Raw genomic sequence first — 24,055 nt, 5'->3', positions numbered from 1 at the left:
AGGAACCAAAACACGGTCATCCTTTGAATCTACACTACTCTGAATTTTGCAATGCAGTTCTTCCGTCAAGTAATGTGTCGGGGGGGGTGCACTCAGAAGAAAAGTGTGCATACAAACACATATTCTTAGCAAAACTGACATACAAAAATGCACAATATATTAGGGACTACAAAATGTGTATATTAAGGGGAAATGCAAACATGTTGTATCAGAAGAAAATTGCATTATAATGCTAATGACTTTACATGAGGATTTGAAAACCCCAAAATAAATTAAAACTGATGTTGAAATTTGAAAAACTAAATTTAAGCTGGAAAAATTAGAAACTGAGAAACACAAAAATTGATAGGTTCTCCCATCCCTAACATTCATCCTGAACTGACTTGCCAGGCAACTTCATTGGGCAACCTTCAAATTCTAACATTATCAGAAGAGGTCATATGATTTCCCCTACCTCCACTCCCAGTTCATAATCCCCTGTCCCCGCAGGGCAGTAGTTGCATCTAACCAACAATCTCTTTGATCGATAGCCCAAATGTGGAGGTGGTTGACATGATCCAGAAAGGCGACCGAACGAAGTTTGACGTGGAGGTTCTCAAGCAGCTGCTGAAACTCCTACCCGAAAAACATGAAGTAAGCTGTGCCCTTCTTTCTGAACACACATAAGCAAAGTCTTATTTCAGTTCTTCTCTGTGTTGCAGTGAGTATGTAAACGCAGCGATGTTTTTGGAACTTAACCCTTCTGCTTTCTTCTCAGATAGAAAACCTGAAATCCTTCAAAGAAGAAAAGGACAAATTAGCAAATGCAGACCAGTTCTATCTTCTGCTCCTTGGGGTTCCTAGGTAATGGAAAGCCTCACATCTTTTAACAGGGGCTGTTAAGGAAATGAATCCTATGTTCTAACAGATTGACAGAGGCCCTGGCATTGTATCTGTGGACATCAAGGTTCACCTCCCAATTTAGGTGTTTTTAATTGAGAATTTTTGGCTTTTGTTGCTTAGTGAGGAGTTGTCTGTTTTGAGGGAAGGTTGGGGTTTTTTTTGTCTTGCCTGCGTTTTATTAGTTTTTGGGAAGTGGAGGCATTTTATCTGTAGTACCAGAAAGGGTGTTTATTCAGAATCTTTTCTCTTGTAACTTGAAGCCATTGGTTTGAGTCCTGCCCTCCAGAGCAGGAGAAAACAAGCTTGCTCCATCTTCCATGTGACAGCCCTTGAGATATTTGAAAATAATAATAATAATAATAATAATAATAATAATAATAATAATAATAATAAATTTATTATTTATACCCCGCCCATCTGGCTGGGTCTCACCAGCCACTTTGGGCGGCTCCCAACAGAATATTAATAATAATAAAAAAGCAATAAAACATCAAACATTTAAAACATCCCTAAACAGGACTGCCTCAGATAGTGGTGCCATTTGTTATTCCACTAGTGTTGTATATCAGTGGTTCTCAACCTGTGGGTCCCCAGATGTTGTTGGACTACAACTCCCATCATCCCTGAGCTCTACCCTTGCTAGCTAGGGGTGATGGGAGTTGTAGTTCAACAACATCTGGGGACACACAGGTTGAGAAAGGCTGCCATATATTGTTTGACTACAACTCCCATCATCTCCTACCATTGACCATGTTGGGTGAGACTGATTAGAGTTGTACTCCACGGCCCCTGGGGCCCCCGCACTGGCTCCCCCTACAGTAAAATGATCCTCAGCTGAATAGGCCAGTCCACGTGGTTCAGTATAAGACAGTGACATATGTTCAGCCTACATCAGGTATACTGCTTTCAGATTTGGAGGTTCCACCTGCCTCTGGTGGCTAGTAGCCATGAAAAGACCTGTCTATGTTAATGTGCCTGAGAATTCAGCTTTCTAGAGGTGCCTGCAGGGAAACTGGGCCACTTAGATCAACGTAACATAGCTTTGACCAAGCTCCTCCTCAACAAGAGCTAGCCTAAAATAATATCAATTCTTAGTTCTGATTAAATGCAGAACTGGTTTTCTATGTATTTTTATTGTCGTTCAACCTGGACACGGAGGTCCAGCTCTGAGGGCCTTCTGGCGGTTCCCTCACTGCGAGAAGCGAAGTTACAGGGAACCAGGCAGAGGGCCTTCTCGGTAGTGGCGCCCGCCCTGTGGAATGCCCTCCCATCAGATGTCAAAGAAATTAACAACTATCTGACTTTTAGAAGACATCTGAAGGCAGCCCTGTTTAGGGAAGCTTTTAATGATTGATGTTTTAATGTATTTTTACTGTTTTGTTGGAAGCCGCCCAGAGTGGCTGGGGAAACCCAGCCAGATGAGTGGGGTGTAAATAAGTAGTAGTAGTAGTAGTAGTAGTAGTAGTAGTAGTAGTAGTTTTTATTAAATATTTTCTTGAGTTACAAAAGTTCATACCGTGTTTTTCCATGTATCAGACGACCTTTTTTCTGATTTTTTTTGCAATGAATTGAGAGTCGTCGTATACACTGGTTAATATGCTGAGTAAGCGAGGGCTGGTGTTGCAGCGGTAGCAGGGAAATGTTGGAGAGGAGGCTGCTTACCTGATCTTCCCAGCTTAGGAAGAGTATTTGGCGAGTGCCAGTATGTGGTGTATTACAGCACCAGTTCTGCCAGCCAGAGCGGGGAATCGTCGAAAAGCTGCTCAACAGCTCAGCGAACTTACAAAAGAAGCTCAAAAACTGTTGAGGGCTCCCAAAAATAGGAGTTGTCTTATACATGGGGTCGTCTTATACATGGAAAAGTACGGTACATCTTTCTCTATTTTCAGATCATAAAGTCCTTTTTACAGATCAGTTCTAGTGGATGTGAGACTTTAATGCTGTATACCGTATAAAGTTGGGGGAGAAGAGAGAGCAGGGAAGAGGAGGGGGCAGTGTGCTTTCATCCTTTCAGCATAGTGTATGTGCAAGGTTTTTGTGCCAGCATCACTCTTTCTGTTCCAGCTACCAGCTGCGGATCGAGTGCATGCTCATGTGCGAAGAGACGGCCGTTCTGCTGGAGATGCTGCAGCCCAAAGCCGAAACCATCAGGAGGGCCTGTGAAGGTAAACAAGGGCTTAACCCCCAGGTAGATCTTGTGTCAGTTCTTTAAAAATGTAGTATAAACACTTACAACTGGGAAACACTGGCCTACGAGCGCGCCAGTTGGAGAACAGCCTTTACCAAAGGTGTCGTGGGCTTTGAAGACACTCAAACTCAGGACGCAAGGGAGAAACGTGCTAAGAGGAAAGCATGCTTGGCAAATCCACACCGTGATCAACTCCTGCCCAGAAACCAATGTCCCCACTGTGGAAGGATGTGTGGATCCAGAACTGGCCTCCACACATCCTTCCACATGGAAGACTATCTTACTCGGCTATGAGTGATCACCAAAGAAGAAGAGATCTTTTGTGGTCCCCAATGTTTGGACATCCCATCTCAGATGGCGATGTCCAAAGAAATCAAACTCCCCGGGAGGTGTTCTACGGCAGTCCTATATAGAGTAGACCCATTGAAGTTAATGACTAACTTGGGTTCATTTATAGGTAGGACTCGGTCGAATGCAAGAATTGGCTTTTTTAATGAGAAACCAGGTCATATGCTTCCCTAATGCACAGATCTGCGTTTGTGCAGGAAATGCAAACTTTAGCTGTCTTATGTACTTGGTGCCTCCAGATTAGGCTAGCACAGACCAGCCTAGTGATAGTGAATGGAATGGAGCCACGATCCGTTCGGCATGCAGTGTACTAATCCCATCTGCATAGCAACAGTTTCCAAAGAAACCTCAGCCCATAAATGAGCTGTAGGTGCTGCTGCCCTTCACTTGAAAGCTAGCTTCCTGGCTTAGAAATCTGTTCTCCTCCATACCCCCCAAATTAAGGCATTTTGCTTACTCACGCAAAGATAACTCTGCAAGGGAGGACTGGGGGCACGATGGCAGGCCTCACCTCTCTGTATGTTTCCTAACCTTTATTTGGCTGTAGCTCAGTAGTAGAGCTTTGCATGCAGAAGGTCCCAGTTTCAATTCTCCGCATATCTAGGGATTCAAATGTCTCCTGTTTTGAAACCCTGGGGATCCGCTGCCAGTCAGGGTAAACTGCGCTGACCTAAATGGACCAGTGATATTTACTCATCATAAGGCAACTTCCTAGACTCCTGGTTCTAAATCTGGTATAGGAATCTTCCATGGCTATGCACAAAAAGAAAGTACCGTATTTTTTGCTGTATAAGACTCACTTTTTCCCTCCTAAAAAGTAAGGGGAAATGTGTGTGCGTCTTATGGTGCGAATGCAGGCTGCGCAGCTGTCCCAGAAGCCAGAACAGCAAGAGGGATTGCTGCTTTCGCTGCGCAGTGATCCCTCTTGCTGTTCTGGCTTCTGGGATTCAGATTATTATTTTTTCTTGTTTTCCTCCTCCAAAAACTAGGTGCATCTTGTGGTCTGGTGCATCTTATAGAGCGAAAAATATGGTACTTTCCCACACAATACAAACTGTGGAACTCACTGCTGCAGGAGGCAGTGATTGACACCAACTTGGATGGCTTTAATAGAGGACTGGGCAAATTCATGAAGGAGAGGGTGATCAATGGCTGCTAGCCACAATCATAGAATGGTCATTGGAAGGGACCCTGAGGATCATCTAGTCCAACTCTCGGCAATTCAGCTGTCTCATACGGGGATCGAACTTGCAACTTCGGCAATATCAGCACCATGCTCTAACCAGCTGAGCTATCCACTATCAGAGGCAGTATTTCTCTAAAAACCAGTTGCTTGGAATGACAGATGGGGAGAGGGCTGTTGCCCTAAGGTCTTGTTTTCAGGCTTTGTACCAGTTAATTTTTTCCCTCCCCCAGATCTCCTCACCAGCCAACGCTTGCCTGTTTTCTGTCAGTTGATCCTGAAAGTTGGAAACTTCTTGAACTACGTAAGTGATAGGTCTTTCCCTTCCTTTCCCTACAGTTTAGGGATGGGAGAGAGATTTGTTTCAGTTCAGTTTTAAAGGCAAACCTACATACGTTTGTACTTCTGCAAACCAAAACATAGTTATCCCTCAAAATTCACACTCCTCTGAATTTTGCTATGCAGTTCTTCAGTTGGGTAATGTTCACAGAAAAGGCACACCCTAGGGCAAAGTGTGTGTAAAAATTCATTATTAATAATATTTAAAATAATAACATACAAAAAAAACCTTTCTATCTGGGGAAATCGTTTGCAAAAAAAAACAAACCCACATGTACCATATTGGCCTGAATATAAGCCTCAGTTTTTCCCCAAATTCTGACCATGAAAAGTTCAAGTGTGGATTATATTCGCGACCTTACGGTATGCAGCCAGGAGCGCAGGGCAAACAGCGCCAGGAGTGCAGCAAAGTGGCACCCGTCCCATGCCTAGTCCCCCTCCTCTCCCCCAAGGCCTGGAAGGGAGAGAGCGAGGAAGGGGAAAGGCTGCCAGAACACAGCACAGCTAACCCCCCCCCCCCCCAGTATGCAGTCAGGAGCAGCGAGGAATGGAGCGGCTTATATTTGGGTATTTTTCTTTCTTTCTTTTTTCTCCTCCCCCCCCCTCCAATTTTAAAGGTGCGGCTTATATTCAGGTGCGGCATATATTCGGGCCAATACGGTATTTTAGGTGAATTTTTCGTGAGTTTTTTTTTATGTAAGAAAAAATGCCCAAACTGATGCGGAAATGTGGTGAACGGAACTTAACGACTGGAAAAATGAGAAACTTGCAGAAACCAAAATGGGCAGATTCATCTATCCCTACTGACTCTGTCAGAGACAGCATTTCTCTAAATGCCAGTTGCTAGCAATCTCTTTTGGGAAGAGTTCCATTGCACTCAGAACCTGCTTGCAAACATCCCATAATCAAATGGCTGGTTAATAATAATAATAATAATAATTTATTATTTATACCCCGCCCATCTGGCTGGGCTTCCCCAGCCACTCTGGGCGGCTTCCAAAAGAATATTAAAATACTATAATACATCAAACATTAAAAGCTTCCTGAAATAGGGCTGCCTTCAGATGTCTTCTAAAAGCCTGGTAGTTGTTCTCTTTGACATCTGGTGGGAGGGCGTTCCACAGGGCGGGCGCCACTACCGAGAAGGCCCTCTGCCTGGTTCCCTGTAACTTGGCTTCTCGCAATGAGGAAACTGCCAGAAGGCCCTCGGTGCTGGACCTCAGTGTCCGGGTAGAACAATGGGGATGGAGACGCTCCTTCAGGTATACTGGACCAAGGCCATTTAGGGCTTTAAAGGTCAGCACCAACACTTTGAATTGTGCTCGGAAACGTACTGGGAGCCAATGTAGGTCTTTCAAGACCGGTGTTATATGGTCTTGGCGGCCGCTCCCAGTCACCAGTCTAGCTGCCGCATTCTGGATTAGCTGTAGTTTCCGGGTCACCTTCAAAGGTAGCCCCACGTAGAGTGCATTAATGTGAGAACAGGATGCTTATCTAGATGGGCCTTTTGCTTGAACCAGCAGGGCTCTTCTTACAGGTCCATTTTGGTGTGTTTTTCTTCTTTCCACAGGGAAGTCACACGGGAGATGCCGACGGCTTTAAAATTGGCACTTTGCTCAAGCTAACAGAAACTAAAGCAAACCAGACTCGCATTACGCTGCTCCACCATATTTTGGAGGTATTTCCTGATATTTCGTGGGTTTTATATAATGTAATTTTATGCTGTGTGAGATCTGTGGATGGAAGGCGATATACAAATTTAAATGATGATGATGATGATAATAAATGTTTTCTTTTTTTGCTTAGGAAGTAGAAAAAAATCACACAGACTTGCTGCAGCTCCCCAAAGACATTGAATATGTTTCAAAGGCAGCAGGGTAGGAACGCATTGTGTGCATGCATGCATGTGGGCGGGTGTGTTTTTAAAAATGTAAAGTTGTTGCCAAGAAAAAAATGAGACTGTCAGGGCTTTGGTCTTTGAATGTCATACTTCAGAGCAGGAGTGGGGAACTTGCAACCCCCTACAGATGTTGTTGAACTGCCAGGTCACGTCAGCCCCAAACAGCATAGCCAGTTGTCAAGGATGATGGAGACTGTAGTCCAAGATTTGGCTAGAGGTCCCGTGTTCCTGTTTCCAAATGTACTGTAGCAGTGGCGTAGCGTGGGGAGTGCAGGGGGGGCCGGCCGCACCGGGCGCAACATCTGGGGGTTAGGGTTAGGGGGCGCAAATCCATGGGTTAGGGGTGGATTACTTGCCTTGGGAGAAATTTTGGGAGAAAATTACTTGCCTTGCCCCAGGTGCTGACAACCCACGCTACGCCACTGTACTGTAGTGAACTTCCTCATAGTTTTTAATCCTCTGCCCAAGACCTACAGTTGCCTGACCTTCATCTCTGGAAAGAGCTTTTATATAAAATAGGCAAGGGCCTTTATGTGCAACTTGTTGGTGCTGGGTTTCTTTATTTTTAATTATTTTGCTTTTAATTTTTTAAATAAAATTACTGTATGGGTTTATGTTTTTGCATAGCAAACTGCTGCAATATATTTCTCTCTCTCACACACACACATTATTCTCTCTCTCTCTCTCTCTCTCTCTCTCTCTCTCACACACACACACACACACACACACACATTATATTTTGCCTTGGGATTTTGGGGTGCAAATATCTCCTATCAATAAATAAACTTCCAATGGGAATTTTATCCCTCAAAAGCCCCACATAACTCCCAGTTCCTTCCCAGGATTAGCAGATCCAGACGCCAGAACTTGTGGCCTGTTCCTTTTCAGGATCAACCTTGATGTGATACGTTCTGAATCCAGTTCCAATCTGAAAAAGCTGCAGGATCTTGAACGGAAATTGTCATCATCAACGGAAGACGTGAGAGCCCAGTATGGAAAAGCTATTCAGGTAGGTGTGCGACAGGCTCACTGCGCTTAGAGGCCTCCGCCATTTTGCCAGGGCAGTCTGCTGCTGTGTTTGTTGGTTTGTTTTTTAAATTCTGACCTAAATCCAATGTCTTTCAGGAGAGCATCAGCGCTAACAAGAAGTTGGAGGCCGAGTTCGAAGTCATTGAAACGAAGAAAGTAAAGCTTGCCAACTACCTCTGCGAGGACCCAAACAAGTTGTCTTTGGAAGATATGTTTAACACCATGAAAACTTTCCGGGATCTCTACATCAAAGCGTTAAAGGTTTGAATTTGAGAATGAAATAGTGGGCGCTGTGGGTTAAACCACAGAGCCTAGGACTTGCCGATCAGAAGGTTGGCAGTTCGAATCCCCGCAACGGGGTGAGCTCCCGTTGCTCGGTCCCAGCTCCTGCCAACCTAGCAGTTCGAAAGCACGTCAAAAGTGCAAGTAGATAAATAGGTACTGCTCTGGTGGGAAGGTAAATGGTGTTTCCGTGTGCTGCTCTGGTTTTGCCAGAAGCAGCTTAGTCATGCTGGCCACATGACCCAGAAGCTGTACGCCGGCTCCCTTGGCCAATAAAGCGAGATGAGCGCCACAACCCCAGAGTCGGTCACGACTGGACCTTAATGGTCAGGGGTCCCTTTACCTTTACCTTTAAATACTGTTAGGAATAGGAGATAAGGTGGGGAATCTGTTTGTGAACTGCAACATCAGCATCAGCAGCATCATTTAGCGTGTAGGATTACAATATGTACAGAAAAGGAAGCGCAGGAAAAATCAGATAAAGCTTCTGGCAGTGGAGATAGAATTTAGCCGTCGTGGTTAGTAGCTGCTGTGGCAGCCTGATAATAAAGCAAACCTTTGTTTTCGTGTTTTTGTTTTTTTAGAAAAAAGAAGTAGAGCTTGTTTTTCTAAGGCAGAGCTCTACCCGAGTGGTATCAGAGGAAAATGATTTAAAGTTAATGATTATTATAGACAGATAAAAGATTTACTCTACCTGATTATTTTGTGGATTTGTTATAATAATATATAAAAGTCTCTGCAGAAATTAGTACTTGTACAACCAATGTGCAGGGAGAGGAGATGAAGCATTGTAACATAATTACGTTGAATTTAATTGAATATTGAAATGAAAATTAGGAAAGCTAATGTATTTGGAGCAGCAACGGAAGGATGGGAAAATCAAAAAACATCTGGGGGGTGGTAAGTCAGTTTTTAAGTTTGTATTAAATTTGTATTAATTTAGTGACAATTTTATTTTTGTTTTTTTTAAAGGAAAATCAATAAAAAATAATTTGCAAATAAAACTAAAGCAAACATTTGATATGCCCTTTACATGACAGTGTCTCCTACCCACAGGAGAACAAGGACCGAAAGGAGCAAGCAGCAAGAGCTGAGAAACGGAAGAAGCAGCTGGAGGAAGAAGAGGCGAAGAGGCAGAAAGGAGAAAACGGAAAGATCAGTGAGTATCTCGATGGGCTTGTTGACGTAATGCAGTAGGTGTTTGAGCAAGGGTGCTCTTGGTCATGGAAGTTCTGCTCAGTGCCTTGCTGTCTTCCCAGGTTATTTTTACAAACATGGATCAGGAAAATCTGTTCCAGTACTCACTAGTGCAGTGGTTTCTCAGACTTTTTTTTTCTTTGGGCCACACTTTCAGAATTAAAATTTGCTTGTGCCACACTCATTATTTTTATTATTGATAACAAATGCATTGGAAAACAAAGAGAAACAACTCCCAGCAGTGCTTTGTTTATAAGAGTATCACTTGTTGCTCTTGCTCTCGTTTTGAAAAGATTGTGGAAGCAGGCACAGGATTTTATTGTGGTTGTTGTTTAGTCGTTTAGTTGTGTCCGACCTACGTGACCCCCTGGACCAGAGCACGCCAGGCACTCCTTTCTTCCACTGCCTCCTGCAGTTTGGTCAAACTCATGCTGGTAGCTTCGAGAACACTGTCCAACCATCTCGTCCTCTGTGCCCTTCTGTGCCCCTGTGCCCTTCTCCTTGTGCCCTCCATCTTTCCCAACATCAGGGTCTTTTCCAGGGAGTCTTCTCTTCTCATGAGGTGGCCAAAGTATTGGAGCCTCAGCTTCACGATCTGTCCTTCCAGTGAGCATTCAGGGCTGATTTCCTTCAGATGGAGAGGTTTGATCTTCTTGCAGTCCATGGGACTCTCAAGAGTCTCCTGCAGCACCATAATTCAAAAGCACCAATTCTTCGGCGATCAGCCTTCTTTATGGTCCAGCACTCACTTCCATACACCACTACAGGGAAAACCATAGCTTTAACTATACGGACCTTTGTTGGCAAGGTGATGTCTCTGCTTTGAAAAGATACCCAATCATATTCTGCAAAAAAAATTAATGGTGATAGTATGCTATACTGTACTACACTAAAATGTTAAAATGTTTCTTTGAAGCTTCCCACCACATCCTTTGAGACCCACTGCTTCTAGTGCAACACAATATGATGGATTCAGTTGCCACAAAAAATGGCAAACTCCAAAAGTTTTTCAGAAGATAATTGACAAAGATTAGACTCCAGCAAAGCCAACTTTAGCTTTCTTTAGCTGGCTATAATGGATTTAGGGGTTGCTCGTGCGTAAGTTGCCGCCACTGCTGGCAAGGTTACCTGGTTAAACCCTTTCTGTCTGAACAGCCTCCAGCATCGTGACTGTCTCAGTCGCTGGCAGAATCCGTCAGTGGGCGTTTCTTGAACCTTTTCCAGCATAAACGTTGTTTGACGCCAAGTCTCCTCCTACTCTCCCTGCGCGGAAGTCTTCTGCGCAGGGAGGGTGTGGGCAGCCGAGTACCCGTACTCTCTCCGCTGGTCTCCGGCAAGGAGTCTTGGAGCCTCCTCTCCGATTCCCCCATCTGCCCCCCTTCTCCACTGGTGTTACGCTGATTTCCTTCCCCAGCAGATGGGCTGCCTCTCTCCCTACTGGGACCCTCTCCGGCATCCCTCTGGAGCCTTCCCTCCGCCTCTAGCTCCGATGGCAGTTCCCTGACACTGGCCTAAAAAGGGAGCTGACCCGTCCTTTGTTAAATTCATCCAAGATTATGACATTTTTACAGGAGACCTGGAGTACAAGTGAAATAGATGTTAACGGCTTTTCCTCATTCTGCCTCTCAGTATCACCAATATGATGGATTTTGGGATCATGTAGCCATACTGCTAGGGAAAGAATAATGGTGAAGGCTGCCAGAGGGCAGCACACTGCATGGAAGGAAATTAAGTAAAAAGTTTCAATTAAACTACAGTGGTACCTCGGTTCTCAAACGTCTCCGTTGACGAACATTTCGGAACCCCAACGCCGAAAACCCGGAAGTAAATGCTTCTGTTTTTGAACGTGCCTCGGAAGTCTAACGCTGGTTGTTTTTCAATTTTCTCAACTGAATTTGCAGGCAGCCCTTTGTGGCCGCGGTTTTCGAGCGCTTTAGAACTTGAATGGTCTTCCAGAATGGATTATGTTCAAGAACCGAGGTGCCACTGTATTCTTCTTCCACCAACCAGATAATAATAATAATAATAATAATAATAATAATAATAATAATAATAAATTATTTATATCCCGCCCTCGCCAGCCAAAGCCGGACTCAGGGTAGCTAACAACAGTAAAATAAATACAACATGCTCTCCAGATGTTTTGAGCAACAACAATTAACAGCGTTATCCTCTGTGGTTTTGTCTAATTTCTTTCTTAAAGCCATCCAGGATGGCAGCCATCACTACATCTCGTGGCAGCTTAAATATAAGTACCTTCTTTTTGAAATTCAGAAGCCCCAGCATGTCAGTAGCCCATCACACTGATCGTCCGGCTAACTCTCTCCTCTATTTCCAACAGTAGTTAAGAAAGGAGCTGTGAAGCAAGACGAAGTGTGTGTTATCGATGCTTTGCTGGCTGACATCAGGAAGGGGTTCCAGCTGCGGAAAACGGCCAGGAACAAAGCCGATACAGACACGCCCGCGAAAACATCACCCAGTCAACCGCAGAAAGGGAAAGAAAATGGTAAGAACAGGAAATCTAAAAGTCGTAGTAATAGTCATATCTTGGTTTTTGAACAGCCTAGTTCTTGGACGTTTTGGCTCCTGAACGCTGCAAACCCGGAAGTGACTGTTCCGGTTTGCGAACTATTTTTGAAAGCCAAATGTCCAACGGGGCTTCCGCGGCTTCCAATTGGCTGCAGGAGCTTCCTGCAGCCAATCAGAAGCCACGATTTTGCGAACGTTTTGGAAGTCGAACGGACTTCCAGAACAGATTTTGTTTGACTTCCAAGGTACGACTGTAGTGGCAATTGCTGTTTCTTCTGCTGCTGCTGCTGCTGCTGCTGCTGCTGTGAAAACTAACATGTTATTCCCCACCCTTTACCCTGATATCCCAGGGCAAGATCAAATACAACATTAAAACAGATTTAAACAACTTGCAGTCGCAAAAATCCACCCATCACTGCAATGAAAATGGGTTTTTTAATTTTATGGGCAGCCTTGTCCCATTGCTCTTTTTGGTGACAACAGGGGGTGGGGATTTTAACATAAGATTTCCTGCTCAGTTAGGTGGCAAAGGTTCACCTAGACAGGCATTCTGTTCTCAAAGTGGCCTATGGGACCTGATTCCAATGGGAGGCCTACAAGTAGGACCTGAACACAACAGGTCCCAGCAACTGATACCCAGAGCATCTGTGCAATGCTGCTTTGTGTGAGTAGCATTTCATCTGACTGAGCCCCCATGTGGCGGAATCTGGAATTTACCATTTCGGAGGCTGGGACTAGACGTCAAATAGGAGGCTGAGCTAGAAAGCAGCAACCCAATGACATTCAATTTATATCCCACCATCTTCTCCAAGGAGCTAAAGGTGGTGTGTGCTGTTCTCTCCCTCCTCATTTAACGCTGACAACAACCTTGTGAGGTAGGATAGGCGGCAAGGCAGTAACAAGCTCAAGGTCACCCAGTGAGTTTCATGGCTGAGTGGGGCTCTAAACCCTCTTCTCCCAGGTCCATAGGAGTCAATAAAATATTTGAGGGGGCTGGGGCCCCCCAAAGTTGATGGGCATTGCCATTCAAATGGTGTGTGTGCACCGCATCATGTGATCAGTTACGCGGGGTGGGGCTTACCTGCCCCCACCCAATATTTTATTCAGGTGAGTACCCCTGCCCAGTTCCAAGGCTGATGCTCTAGCCTAGGCATAGGCAAACTCGGCCCTCTAGCTGTTTTGGGACTACAACTCCCATCATCCCTAGCTAACAGGACCAGTGGCCAGGGGTTATGGGAATTGTAGTCCCAAAACACCTGGAGGGCTGAGTTTGCCTATGCCTGCTCTAGCCACTGCACAACACTGCCGCATCAACAGTTACTCAGCATGTGGCTTCACATCACATTTCCCATCTCCCCCAATCGGAGGCGGTAGAATAAAGGAAGGGCAGGGAAACTCGCATTACTAAGAAAGAGCGGTAAGGGACGCGGGTGGCGCTGTGGGTTAAACCACAGAGCCTAGGAGTTGCCGATCAGAAGGTTGGCGGTTCGAATCCCCGCAACGGGGTGAGCTCCCATTGCTCAGTCCCTGCTCCTGCCAACCTAGCAGTTCGAAAGCACATCAAAGTGCAAGTAGATAAATAGGTACCGCTCTGGCGGGAACGAAAATGGCATTTCCGTGTGCTGCTCTGGTTCGCCAGAAGCGGCTTCGTCATGCTGGCCACATGACCCGGAAGCTGTATGCCGGCTCCCTCAGCCAGTAAAGCGAAATGAGCGCCGCAACCCAAGAGTCGATCACGACTGGACCTAATGGTCAGGGGTCCCTTTACCTTTAAGAAAGAGAGGTGGAGAAACCAGAAAGTCTTGGTGGGGGCTGGCACTAGGGAAACTCAGGAGCAGCCTCAATGTTTGTCCGACAGTGTGTTTCTTTCTCATTCACACACAAAAAAGAACAACCCAGAGATGGATCTGATCCTTGTGTATTTTGTCAATTTTTTCAGGCCAAAGTGTCCAGCCTGCCAAAGACCCAGCGAAGGAGGAAGGGGAAAAGGATGTGGTTGCGCAAACTAAGCTCCAGAATCAAGTAGAAAAAACAGCTTTGGATGTCATGACCCCAGTTAAGACGCAGGAGGCTGTCGCTGACCCCGTGGCTTCTGACAAGCCTGTTCCCGGAGTGGGGAGTGGGAGATGTTCTCCAACCCGGCCTGGTACTGAGACGAGTTCCTTGAATTCGTTTCCACTGGAGGGAGGTGGAAAATCAGGAAACAGCACAAACATGCAAGAGGGGGCCGTCCCTTGTAGCACCCAGGACAACGTGGACTTCAATGACTTGGTGTTGTCCCAGTCGACCTCCTTCATCAAGTTTGGGAGCAGCACCTCAGGCCTTGGAAGCGAAACTATTTCATTAAGCTCTGGAGACCCAGCTGGCGGAACAGAACTGGTTTGTTCGCAGAACGGCTTAAATCCAAATGACCAGGTGAGCGGCGCCGTCAGGAAAAGCGGCAGAAAGGAGGAAGATCCTGGACATACCACAGAGCTACTAACCCCGGAGGCGCCGAAAGAAGCGATCAAGGAAAACAAAGAACCTTCTATAGACTCTCTGGTGGACATCTCTCAGGAGAAGTCCTTCTCGGAGGAGCCAGTGACGGATTCTTCGTGCTCTGCGGCGGTCCCTCCGGAGCAAGCCCTTGCCGACAAGGAGGGCCAGAGGGGCTCCTCAAAGCGGAAGAAGAAGAAAAGGCACAGCAAGAGCAACTCAAGTAAGCCCTTTTTGAATTGTAATTGCTGGAGGTCAAGACTGAGCCGAACTTAGCTAGCTCGCTCACGGGCCTCATTCAGGCAGACCTGCCCTCTCTCTTTTGGAGATTTTCAGGGATGGGGGAAAAGGGCAAAGCGTTCATCCCCTTTGGGAATGGCAGCCACACTCCCGACTTCTGCCTGGCACATTTATTTATTTATTTATTTATTTATTTATTTATTTATTTATTTATTTATTTATTTATTTTGTTTTTGTGCCGCCCGTTATCCATAGATCTCAGGGCGTTTCGCAACTGCAAGATAAGAAACCATGGGCAGCAACGACAGGCATTAGCCTGAGGTAGCTTCAGATGTCGCCATCGCATAGCCAAATCCAATTGGCTACACAACTTCCTTGCGAAGTCAACTCTGACCAAGGGCGACGCTTCCGTTCCCTTACTCTGATTTGACTTTGTGACACAGCCAATGAGATGTGGCCACCTGGCGATGTTTGTAGCCAGCTCCGAGGGTTCTGTCTGCCCTCCCTCTGGCATCTTGAGGGTAAAAAAGAAAAAAAGGTGCACACTGGTCCAGTAAATAGGTGGTGAGAAATCTGAGTGGCGGGGAGAACATCTTCCCCTCTCCACCAAATCCCGTTTCGAAACAGAATATCTGAAAATTGTTGGCTAAGTGTTATTGGAGGTATACTTTTATGTAATGGACAGGAAGCTGAAGCTTATTTACAGTGGTACCTTGGTTCTCGAACTTAATCCGTTCCGGGAGTCCATTTGACTCCCAAAACAGTTCAAAAACCTGCATTCAATCGGAAGCCGCATCAAACGTTTGGCTTCCGAAAAACGTTCACAAACCGGAACACTCACTTCCAGGTTTGCAGCGTTTAGGAGCTGAATTGTTTTAGAGCCAAGCCGTTTGAGTACCAGGCTACCACTGTATACCTAAATTAGATTATTTCTTTCCTCCCCCTCATCTAATCTACCAATTAGATGCCCATGGGAAGCCCACAAAGAGTGCAACAGCACTCTCCTCAGTTGTGATTCCCAGCAACTCATACTCAGTGTCATTCTGCTTCTGCCAATAGATGTAGATCATAACTATTGTGGCTGGTAGGCATTGACAATAGTTATTGAACCTCCAAGAGAATAATTATGATGCCATACAGCTGGACCTCTGCATTTTCATTCCTTGCAAATGCATACATCCATCCTACAAAAAAAAAAAAGATGGACGTCTGCCTTTCTGCTTCAGAGCTCTTGCTTAACTTGTATGCAAGCGTCATCAGTTCATTAATTATGACTGATCAACTAAAGCTCCCGAGGTTAACCGGCTAAGACGTCTTTAATCAAGCGACTTCTTTGTGACATCCCGCTGACCTTTGGCCCAAATGGCCATGTTGTTAACAGTTTTGGTATTGCTAATCACCTGGCTACATTCAGCGTCTCTCTTTTATTTGAAAGCAGTGGTTGACACTGATTTAAAAGCGATGGTTGATACTGGAGATAATAAAGCAAAAAGAGGTTGTGAGTTGCAGTGAGGTATGTAAACCACCGGGGGCAGCTTCTCTGTGTGAACTAACCGTCGCGTTTGGGACTTCCCATGCCTAATGATCATTGCCACGTAAAGCTGTGCTTCTGCCTCTGTAATGGCTAATTATATGCGCTATATTCTTTTCGTGTGTGTAATTTTGCCATCCAGGTCCAATCTCTGTAGCTACTGGAGTCACTAGCAAGACTCCTAGTTGCTCAGGATTGGGTCCAAGGTCTTACCTTTTTTTGTGTCAAGCCAATCATCGTTTCCTCACAGGAAAATTTACGTCTCTTGTTGAATCGTTTAATGTTGTCAGGCGTGTGGGGATTACAGGTGTCCTTTTCGTCTTGATTTCTGTTTTCCATACCTTAAAATCCTGTAAAAATGCAATTTCAGTTATGTTCTCCTTCTTTGCAACAGTAGAATGAAACTGAGGCTTTCCCACAGCCATCCATTGAACTTCATGGCAAAATAGAGCTTTGAGTGAAGATTTCAGCCCAAACCGTTCTGCGCACTGGGCCCACTCCATTGTTGAAACACTCTAGTAATAGAACTCTAGTAATATAGGGACACGGGTGGCGCTGTGGTCTCAACCACTGAGCCTCTTGGACTTGCCGATCCGAAGGTTGGCGGTTCGAATCCCTGCGACGGAGTGAGCTCTCGTTGCTCTGTCCCAGTTCCTGCCAACCCAGCAGTTCAAAAGCACACTAGTGCAAGTAGATAAATAGGTACTGCTCCGGCGGGAAGGTGAACGGCGTTTCCATGTGCTCTGGTTTCCGTCACAGTGTTCCATTGCACCAGAAGCAGTTTAGTCCTGCTGGCCACATGACCCAGAAAGCTGTCTGTGGAAAAATGCCGGCTCCCTCAGCCTAAAAGCGAGATGAGCGCCACAACCCCATAGTCACTTTTGACTGGACTTAACCATCCAGGGGTCCTTCACCTTTAATAATATAACTCTTATTGTTTGCACAGTGCTTTGGCAGGTTGAAACCACTTCTCATGTTTGCAGTCCTTACCACAACCCCTTAACTTGGGCCAATCTCAAACTAAAGATTCCTAATTCAAAATGCACATTGGTCAATAACCAGTAGAGAAGGTAGGAAGAAAACAGAACACATAAAACACAATAGTATATCTACATTAAGTACAATATTAGATGTATGGTTGAATCAAAACAAGACAGTCCTTACCCACAGGTTTACAAGGTGTTTTTGAGGAGCAACTTCATGGCCCACCTGCTCTGCCTTCTTAGGGTTGCATTTAAACGGGTCTTTAAAATAGAGGACTTTCCTCTGTGAAATAGGACACATGGCCACCCTATTCCAGACAGCAGGGTCACAGTGCACAGACAGGTGTATCCGGTGCTTTTTTTCTAAAAAAAATATGTTTAGTGGTACTCTCATTTTGACTCAAGAAGATCATCATTTTATAGTTCAAATCGGGGGAAATAAATACAGTACAGATGTACCTTGGAAGTTGAATGGAATCCGTTCCAGAAGTCCGTTCAATTTTCAAAACGTTCGAAAACTAAAGCACGGCTTCTGATTGGCTGCAGGAAGCTCCTGTAGCCAATCGCACGCCGCGGAAGCCCCATCGGACGTTCGGCTTCCAAAAATAGTTCGCAAACCGGAACAGTCACTTCCGGGTTTGCGGCGTTCGGGAGCCAAAACGTTTGAGAACTAGGCCATTTGAAAACCAAGGATAAATGGACAAAAGTACAAAGATTCACAAGATGTTTAGGGGTATGCGTACCCCTGCATCGCCCCCAGAAAAAAAGCACTGGGCGTATCTGTGAGTCACCAACCCACCACCACCAAAGACTCCTTTGTTCAATGGAGCTGTGACATAAATCTGGATCAAAGTCCTGATAATCTGATGGTGGGTTTGCGCTGCTGTTGGATATCCAAAGGACTCTTCAGTTCTTCCACTGCTCACTGAGACTCCACTCAGATTTTGCCTTCGGTGGTGTAAAGCAGGCATTCCCCCCCATCTGTGGCCTTTTAGATGTTGCCGCACTCCAAGTCCCATCACTCCCAGCAAGCATGGTCCGTTGTCAGGCACAATGGATGTTGTAGTCCAAGATGCCTGGAGGGTGTTTGGGGAGGACAAAGTGTCAAGAAACAAGAAGAAGAATATCCTGAAATTGCATAGTTACTCCTCTTTTGCCTTCTGATTGCAAGCCACCATAACATAACCCAATGAATCAATGACATGTGATCTCTAAACGCCTTGTTATATGACCAGCGTGTTTGTTTTACCAGGCCTTCCATTCCCACACCCTTACCCAGCTAACTCTGTAAATACCCGTACTGGAAACGATATGGAAGATCTCTCCCAAGAGATCCCAATAATTGTCCACAAATGACCAGTCTTTCTCCATAAGAGCACTTTGTTCAGTAAATATCCTATTCAGAGTTCCCTATTCTCAATCACACAGCCCACAAAAAAGGAAAATCTTCCAATCAGTGCATGAAGATGAACAAAAATCAAGAAGCTCAAGTACAGTTTTTAAAAGAAGTTATAAAATGTTCATCTTAATAGCTATGCTGTCAATATAGCCTTTATACGCATAGTGACTTTGGCGAACATGCAAGCTGTTTCTATTGGAGGCTGTTGTAGACATTTTCATTCCACACCTCCCAGTAATGCATTCACTTGAAAACACAAGTCAAGGCAAAAAATCATTTATCCGCAATATTTATAAACTGCTCCCTCTCCCCCACCATAGAACCAAAGCGGAACTCTCAAATTTCAGTATCCCTTTCAGCTTGGGAGGTTTGTAGACTGCTAAAACTCTCAGTCATCTCCCCAGGAAAAAAATGGCACATGAAGCTGCAGCAGTGTTAGAGCTAAACAGATTGCAGCGCGGACAGAGATCGTACATGATGCTCCAAATTAAGCAACCCCTTTGCTTCAAAATGGCACTAAGGAAATTGATGTGTCCTTTCCTTTACAGGTGGCGCAGCGAGACAGAAAAAATAAAAAGAAGCACATTCTTCAGTAACATATGCTATGGAAGGTAGCCATGGTAACGGGGGTAGAGGTGGGGTTGTTTTTTTTCTCCTAGGGTGACGGTGGGTATTTAATAGGTAGCACCCAGATGCAAGAGATTTCCAAACATACGTGCCTTATGTGAAGTTCTAATTCTATACAAACTCCCTCCCGGTTTCATGCTGTTGCGACAGGCCTCTGGTCAGTGTCACACTGGATGAACCACTCTGGGTAACTCACAGATCGAATGCCTGCAGAAGCCGAGGGAGATGTGGCCTAAATGGTGCCTCTAGGACCCAATGGCAGGGATAATTCAAGCCAACACTGTCAACTTCCTATTGGAAGGGCTTCCATTAAATGACTGTAAATGGGCGCTGACCATTGAAAGATATGCGGGACCAAGGTTGTGTTGTTTGTTGTTTGTTACTGTTGTTACATGAAATGCAAATGCTCTGCTGTGTCTGTTCCTACAAAGACCCACGCTCCTGTTCCAACTGAAATAACAAATTTGGCAATGCTATAAGGCCTCACCAGACTCAAGCAAGCAAGTTGTGCAGGAGGGCGAACAGGAAATCCCAAGATCTTTTTATCAAAGCTTACTCTTTCAAACTTGTAAACGTACCAAATAATACACAGTTCCCATTTTAGGTAATAGCACTGATATATGAGAACCCAACAGTCAGGAAGCTAAACAAGAACTTCATTGATTTTTAAGCAAGAACAGAACAGCAAAGGGAAGTGCCTGACTCCACTCAGATACAACTAGATCTAGTGCCACCTAGTGACTAACCTTTAGAATGACACTATCCATGCAGACCTATTCTGCATAAACTCCCAGCATTTATGCATCAAGCACATCATCTGCTGTGTCAATGACGAGCCATGGGCAGCTGCCACAGGTCAGCAGGGAGTTGAAGCCCAGGAATGCACAGAAACACTTTAGAGCCAGGAAGACCTTGTTGTTCAGTCAAGGTCCCAGCTCAAACAGGAAACCATTTATAGCCCCTCTGTGCACAGCCTGGATGGACAGGACCAGTCCAGAGTCTTAAGAATACTTTACTGCCAGGAATATACTCCAGTATGTGGCTTGGATAGCCTGCTTCCAACAGACATACTAGCTCCAGCAAATCCCGACATAGTGTTCCATCTCCATGGACACTAAGTCCATCAATGGCTACTAGGCACAATGGCTATCTTCTGCCTCCACTGTTGCTGGGAATCACAAGCAGGGAGAGTGCTGTTCTCAAGGCCTGCTTGCGGGTTTCCCATCAGCGTCATGTTGGCCGCTGTGAGAACAGGGTCCTGGGCTTAGCCTGATCAGGCAAGGACCTTCTTATGTTCCTATGTTCCAGTTACTTCAGATAAAAAGCCCAGTCTACGCAGGCCTCTGAATGAAGTGGTCAGGTCCTAAAGAGATAAAATGGGGCTGCATGACTTCAGAACAAAGTGATGTTTTTGGATGCTGCATATATATATGCTTTCGTAGATTTTATAAAAATTATATAAAATTTTTTTAATCCCTGGAAGTAGAAAACTAGCACAGCTGGCTGGGCTAAATCTCCTTCCCCCTGGGGAGTGGCAGTTTTGAATGCAGGCTTGGAATTTTTTTTTTTTTTTTTTTTTAAAGAGAGAAATCCCTGAAAGTTGGAAGCTAACACAACAGACCCGGCTAAAGCCCTTTTCTCTAGATAAGCTAGTTGCTATAAACTGAAGTCCGTTCAAAAGCTACGACCACCCCCTTCCTGCAGCCTGAAGTGGTAATAGTCACTTCTGCCTCACACACGATAGATCTAAACTCATGGTTTATAAAGTTAAGGAAGGGTTTTCATAACACAGATGGACACATTGCATCCTACTTTTAACGTTCATAATGCATTATTAAAATGTGGCACAAGAGGGCGCTGCAGAGTAACCAAGAACTGGCAGTAGAGAAACAGCATTTTTATGGAGAAAACAAGGTGTGGAAATGCTTTAAAATTGCCAGAACGCCCTGTGGTGTTTTGGAACGATATATCGTTCTAATAACATTGAACAGGTCAGTGTAGATCCAGCCTGAATCAGCTGAACTCTGGACTGGGAGGGTGTCCTAACCCTTTTCCTGCCTTCAGCTCAGCAACACACGAACCCTGCGCCCCACAATTCTGTGTGTCTTTGCCAGAAAAAACACTTGCCAAAGTATTAACATCCTTAACTCCCTAAAAGCTTTTCCCTCAAAACCTTTCCACGAGAAACCTCTGGATTTCAAAACCTGCTTTGTTTGGGGTTGTTGTTGTTTTTCACTTCCTGAACTCGAGGGATTCTGTACAGGCTATGTGGCTTTAATGAACTTAAAACCTTTTGGTGTTCACTGATTGGAACCTTACATAATCTATCCTAAGAAGTGATTTACGTCATTGTTTATTTCTGTTGGATATGTACATAGCTGCCCCCTTCTGTATATTTTACCCAGGTGACATTGAAATATCACGTTGAAAGTATGGAAATAATTTTATATGCTGAGCTTAGTAACAATATTAATTGCACAAATTCTTGTTAATGACTTACAAGAGGCTAGACGCTCTGCTGAACTGAGATGGGTGTCGTATGGTGGCTTATTTTGCCTAACACTGACTCGGCGGGCAGCCAGTTCTGGCCATTTCATTTTTTGGTGACCACAGGATTTTGTTTTGTCGAAAAGATCACAAGAATACTTAGGGCACCTTAAAACTGGTTGTGCATGTCATATTTGGAGAAGGTTTTGTTTGCAAAGTCCTGTTATCTAGCCCTGACCTAGCCTTGGAATAGCTAGGCATTTATCTCCCTGTGGCCAACCACCTAGGCAAAACCCCAAAAAGTAGGTCAGGGCTTGATCTCTGCAAGGCATAGTGAGCAGAAGGGGACACTTTTCAGGCAAACAACAGAGCACCAGACCAAATTCATGGACCAAACAAATGCATAGACAATAGGGGGCTATGGGGCTGGATTGAGGGAAGACCGATGCTCAGTGGTAGACCATCTGTCTGGCATGCAGAGGTTTCTAAGTTCCTTCCCAGCGTCTCCAAGTAGAGTTGAGGGTATCACCTGCCAGAGACCCCAGAAAAGCCACTGCCAGAGAAGACAATACTGAGCTAGATGGATGAATGGTCTGGTTCGTACAATGTTACTGTCCCTCCACCAACCCAAGATGGAAGAAGCAGGAATTCAGTGGGACTTTGGTAGAAAGCCTTGGTTTTTAAGGAAGAGGGCAGCCTTGTCCAGCTCTGGAAGGACTAACGATGATTTCACAACGTAACTGCTCCAACTCTGTGTATATGCCTACTTCCTGAGTGCAATAAACTGGCTTATATTGAATATACTCCTCTAAGTCTGCCTCTTTTTTTAATTGAAAAAAAGTTGCATGAGAATTATGGTTTATTATATTTTAGGGTCCCCCAAAACGGAACCCGAAGCGGCACACACAAAAATGAAAATATGAAAAGTGCTAGAATGTGCAGAATTGCGATCTCCTGCCAACCCCTCCAGGTCCATCAAACACCACTCACAACGTGGCTTCTTCTCTTCACGGTTGAAGTCCTGCAACTTGGGAGTAAGACCCATTTCCATTCAGAGCGACTTGCTTCCAAATCCGTGAGATTGAGATTTTTGCTCCCAAGTGTATCAAAACCCATGTTGCATTTGCAGAAATACTAAATTTAAAATGTGTACATTAGGAGAGGGACGCAGGTGGCACTGTGAGTTAAACCACAGAGCCTAGGACTTGCTGATCAGAAGGTTGGCGGTTCAAATCCCCACTACGGTGTGAGCTCCTGTTGCTCGGTCCCTGCTCCTGCCCACCTAGCAGTTCAAAAGCACGTCAAAGTGCAAGTAGATAAATAGGTACCGCTCCGGCGGGAAGGTAAACGGCGTTTCCGTGCACTGCTCTCGTTCGCCAGAAGCGGCTTAGTCATGCTGGCCACGTGACCCGGAAGCTGTACCCCGGCTCCCTCGGCCAATAAAGCGAGATGACCGCCACAACCCCAGAGTCGTCCACGACTGGACCTAATGGTCAGGGGTCCCTTTACCTTTACATTAGAAGAGACGTACAAGAAAGTGCCTAACCCACCCTCTAGGCCAGTGACTCAATGTTATTTTATTTATTTTTGTGATTATATCTGACCTTTTCCTCCAATGAGCAGAGGTTGGGTGGCCATCTGTCATGGATGCGTTAGTTGAGATTCCTGCATTGCAGGAGGTTGGGCTAGATGACCCTCAGGGTCCCTTCCAACTCTACAATTCTATGATAAGGTGGCATGATAAGGATTCTTCCCCCACACCATATAACCTCACAACACCCCTTTGAGGTAGGTTAGGTGGAGAAGCAGTGACTGTCCCAGGGTGAGCTTCACGGCCGAGTGAAAATTTGAACCCAGGTCTCCCACATCCTAGAACAGCGCTCTGGCCACCACAACGCACTGGTTTGTTTTTTAGACAGAATGTTTCCATGCTGCTGAATCAAACCACACACTAAGCAGTTTGCAAGTGAAACTGTAGATACATCACTGCTAGAAGTCAGAAAGCAAATTCTATACACACAGAGACACACATCTCAGAAGGTCTTCAGAGCGGCATCATGCAATATGATATCACATCACTCCTGGGAGGGTGCCAGAGATGTTAAAAAGCAGAGCAAAAATAAACAAACCCTCAGCCATCTCATAAATTCCAGGTAAGACTCAGCCCCTGTCTTCAAGAAAGGTCAGCCCACTCCTAGCTCATGGGCAGTGGAGTCAAGGGGATTTCCTGGGCTGTATATACAGGTCCAACACTTAGGCCCTGGAGAGCAGGAAAGTGATCTGAACAAGGGGCAAGCTTGAGGCATCTTAGGTTCTAGAGCTTTCAACGTTGCATCCATTCTCCTAGCGCAAAATTCACAAATTCTGGGTGAATGTTCCTCTGCCGAGCCAAAGTCTGCAACCTTTCGAGAGATGTGCTCATTTTAGTAACAAAAT

The 24,055-nt window shown here is 45.2% G+C and overlaps 1 protein-coding gene across 7 annotated transcripts in view; it reads left to right on the top strand.

Annotated features, from left to right (window-relative positions):
* The window catches only part of INF2 (inverted formin 2), a 70,574-nt gene extending 51,084 nt beyond the window's left edge, over positions 1-19,490 (top strand). Inside the window, exons 11-23 of one of the 7 annotated variants that reach the window (XR_014007468.1) lie at positions 531-633; positions 758-843; positions 2,947-3,047; positions 4,835-4,905; positions 6,511-6,618; positions 6,747-6,817; positions 7,729-7,849; positions 7,966-8,130; positions 9,208-9,310; positions 11,690-11,854; positions 13,817-14,575; positions 16,028-17,105; positions 17,775-19,490. Coding sequence is in view for 6 of the 7 variants with exons in the window: in XM_081191242.1 (XP_081047368.1) it covers positions 531-633; positions 758-843; positions 2,947-3,047; positions 4,835-4,905; positions 6,511-6,618; positions 6,747-6,817; positions 7,729-7,849; positions 7,966-8,130; positions 9,208-9,310; positions 11,690-11,854; positions 13,817-14,575; positions 16,028-16,104 (1,930 nt within the window). In the remaining variant the exon portion in view is untranslated. Of the gene's footprint in view, positions 1-530; positions 634-757; positions 844-2,946; positions 3,048-4,834; positions 4,906-6,510; positions 6,619-6,746; positions 6,818-7,728; positions 7,850-7,965; positions 8,131-9,207; positions 9,311-11,689; positions 11,855-13,816; positions 14,576-16,027 lie in introns of all 7 variants that reach the window. The other 6 variants (XM_081191242.1, XM_081191244.1, XM_081191245.1 and 3 more) reach the window with 6 other exon arrangements.
* The last annotated feature ends 4,565 nt before the right edge of the window (positions 19,491-24,055 follow it).

This window comes from Podarcis bocagei, assembly GCF_964188305.1.
Source record: "Podarcis bocagei genome assembly, chromosome: 1".
NCBI classification, from domain to species: Eukaryota; Metazoa; Chordata; class Lepidosauria; order Squamata; family Lacertidae; genus Podarcis; species Podarcis bocagei.
This window is presented reverse-complemented; position numbering and strand designations above follow the sequence as displayed.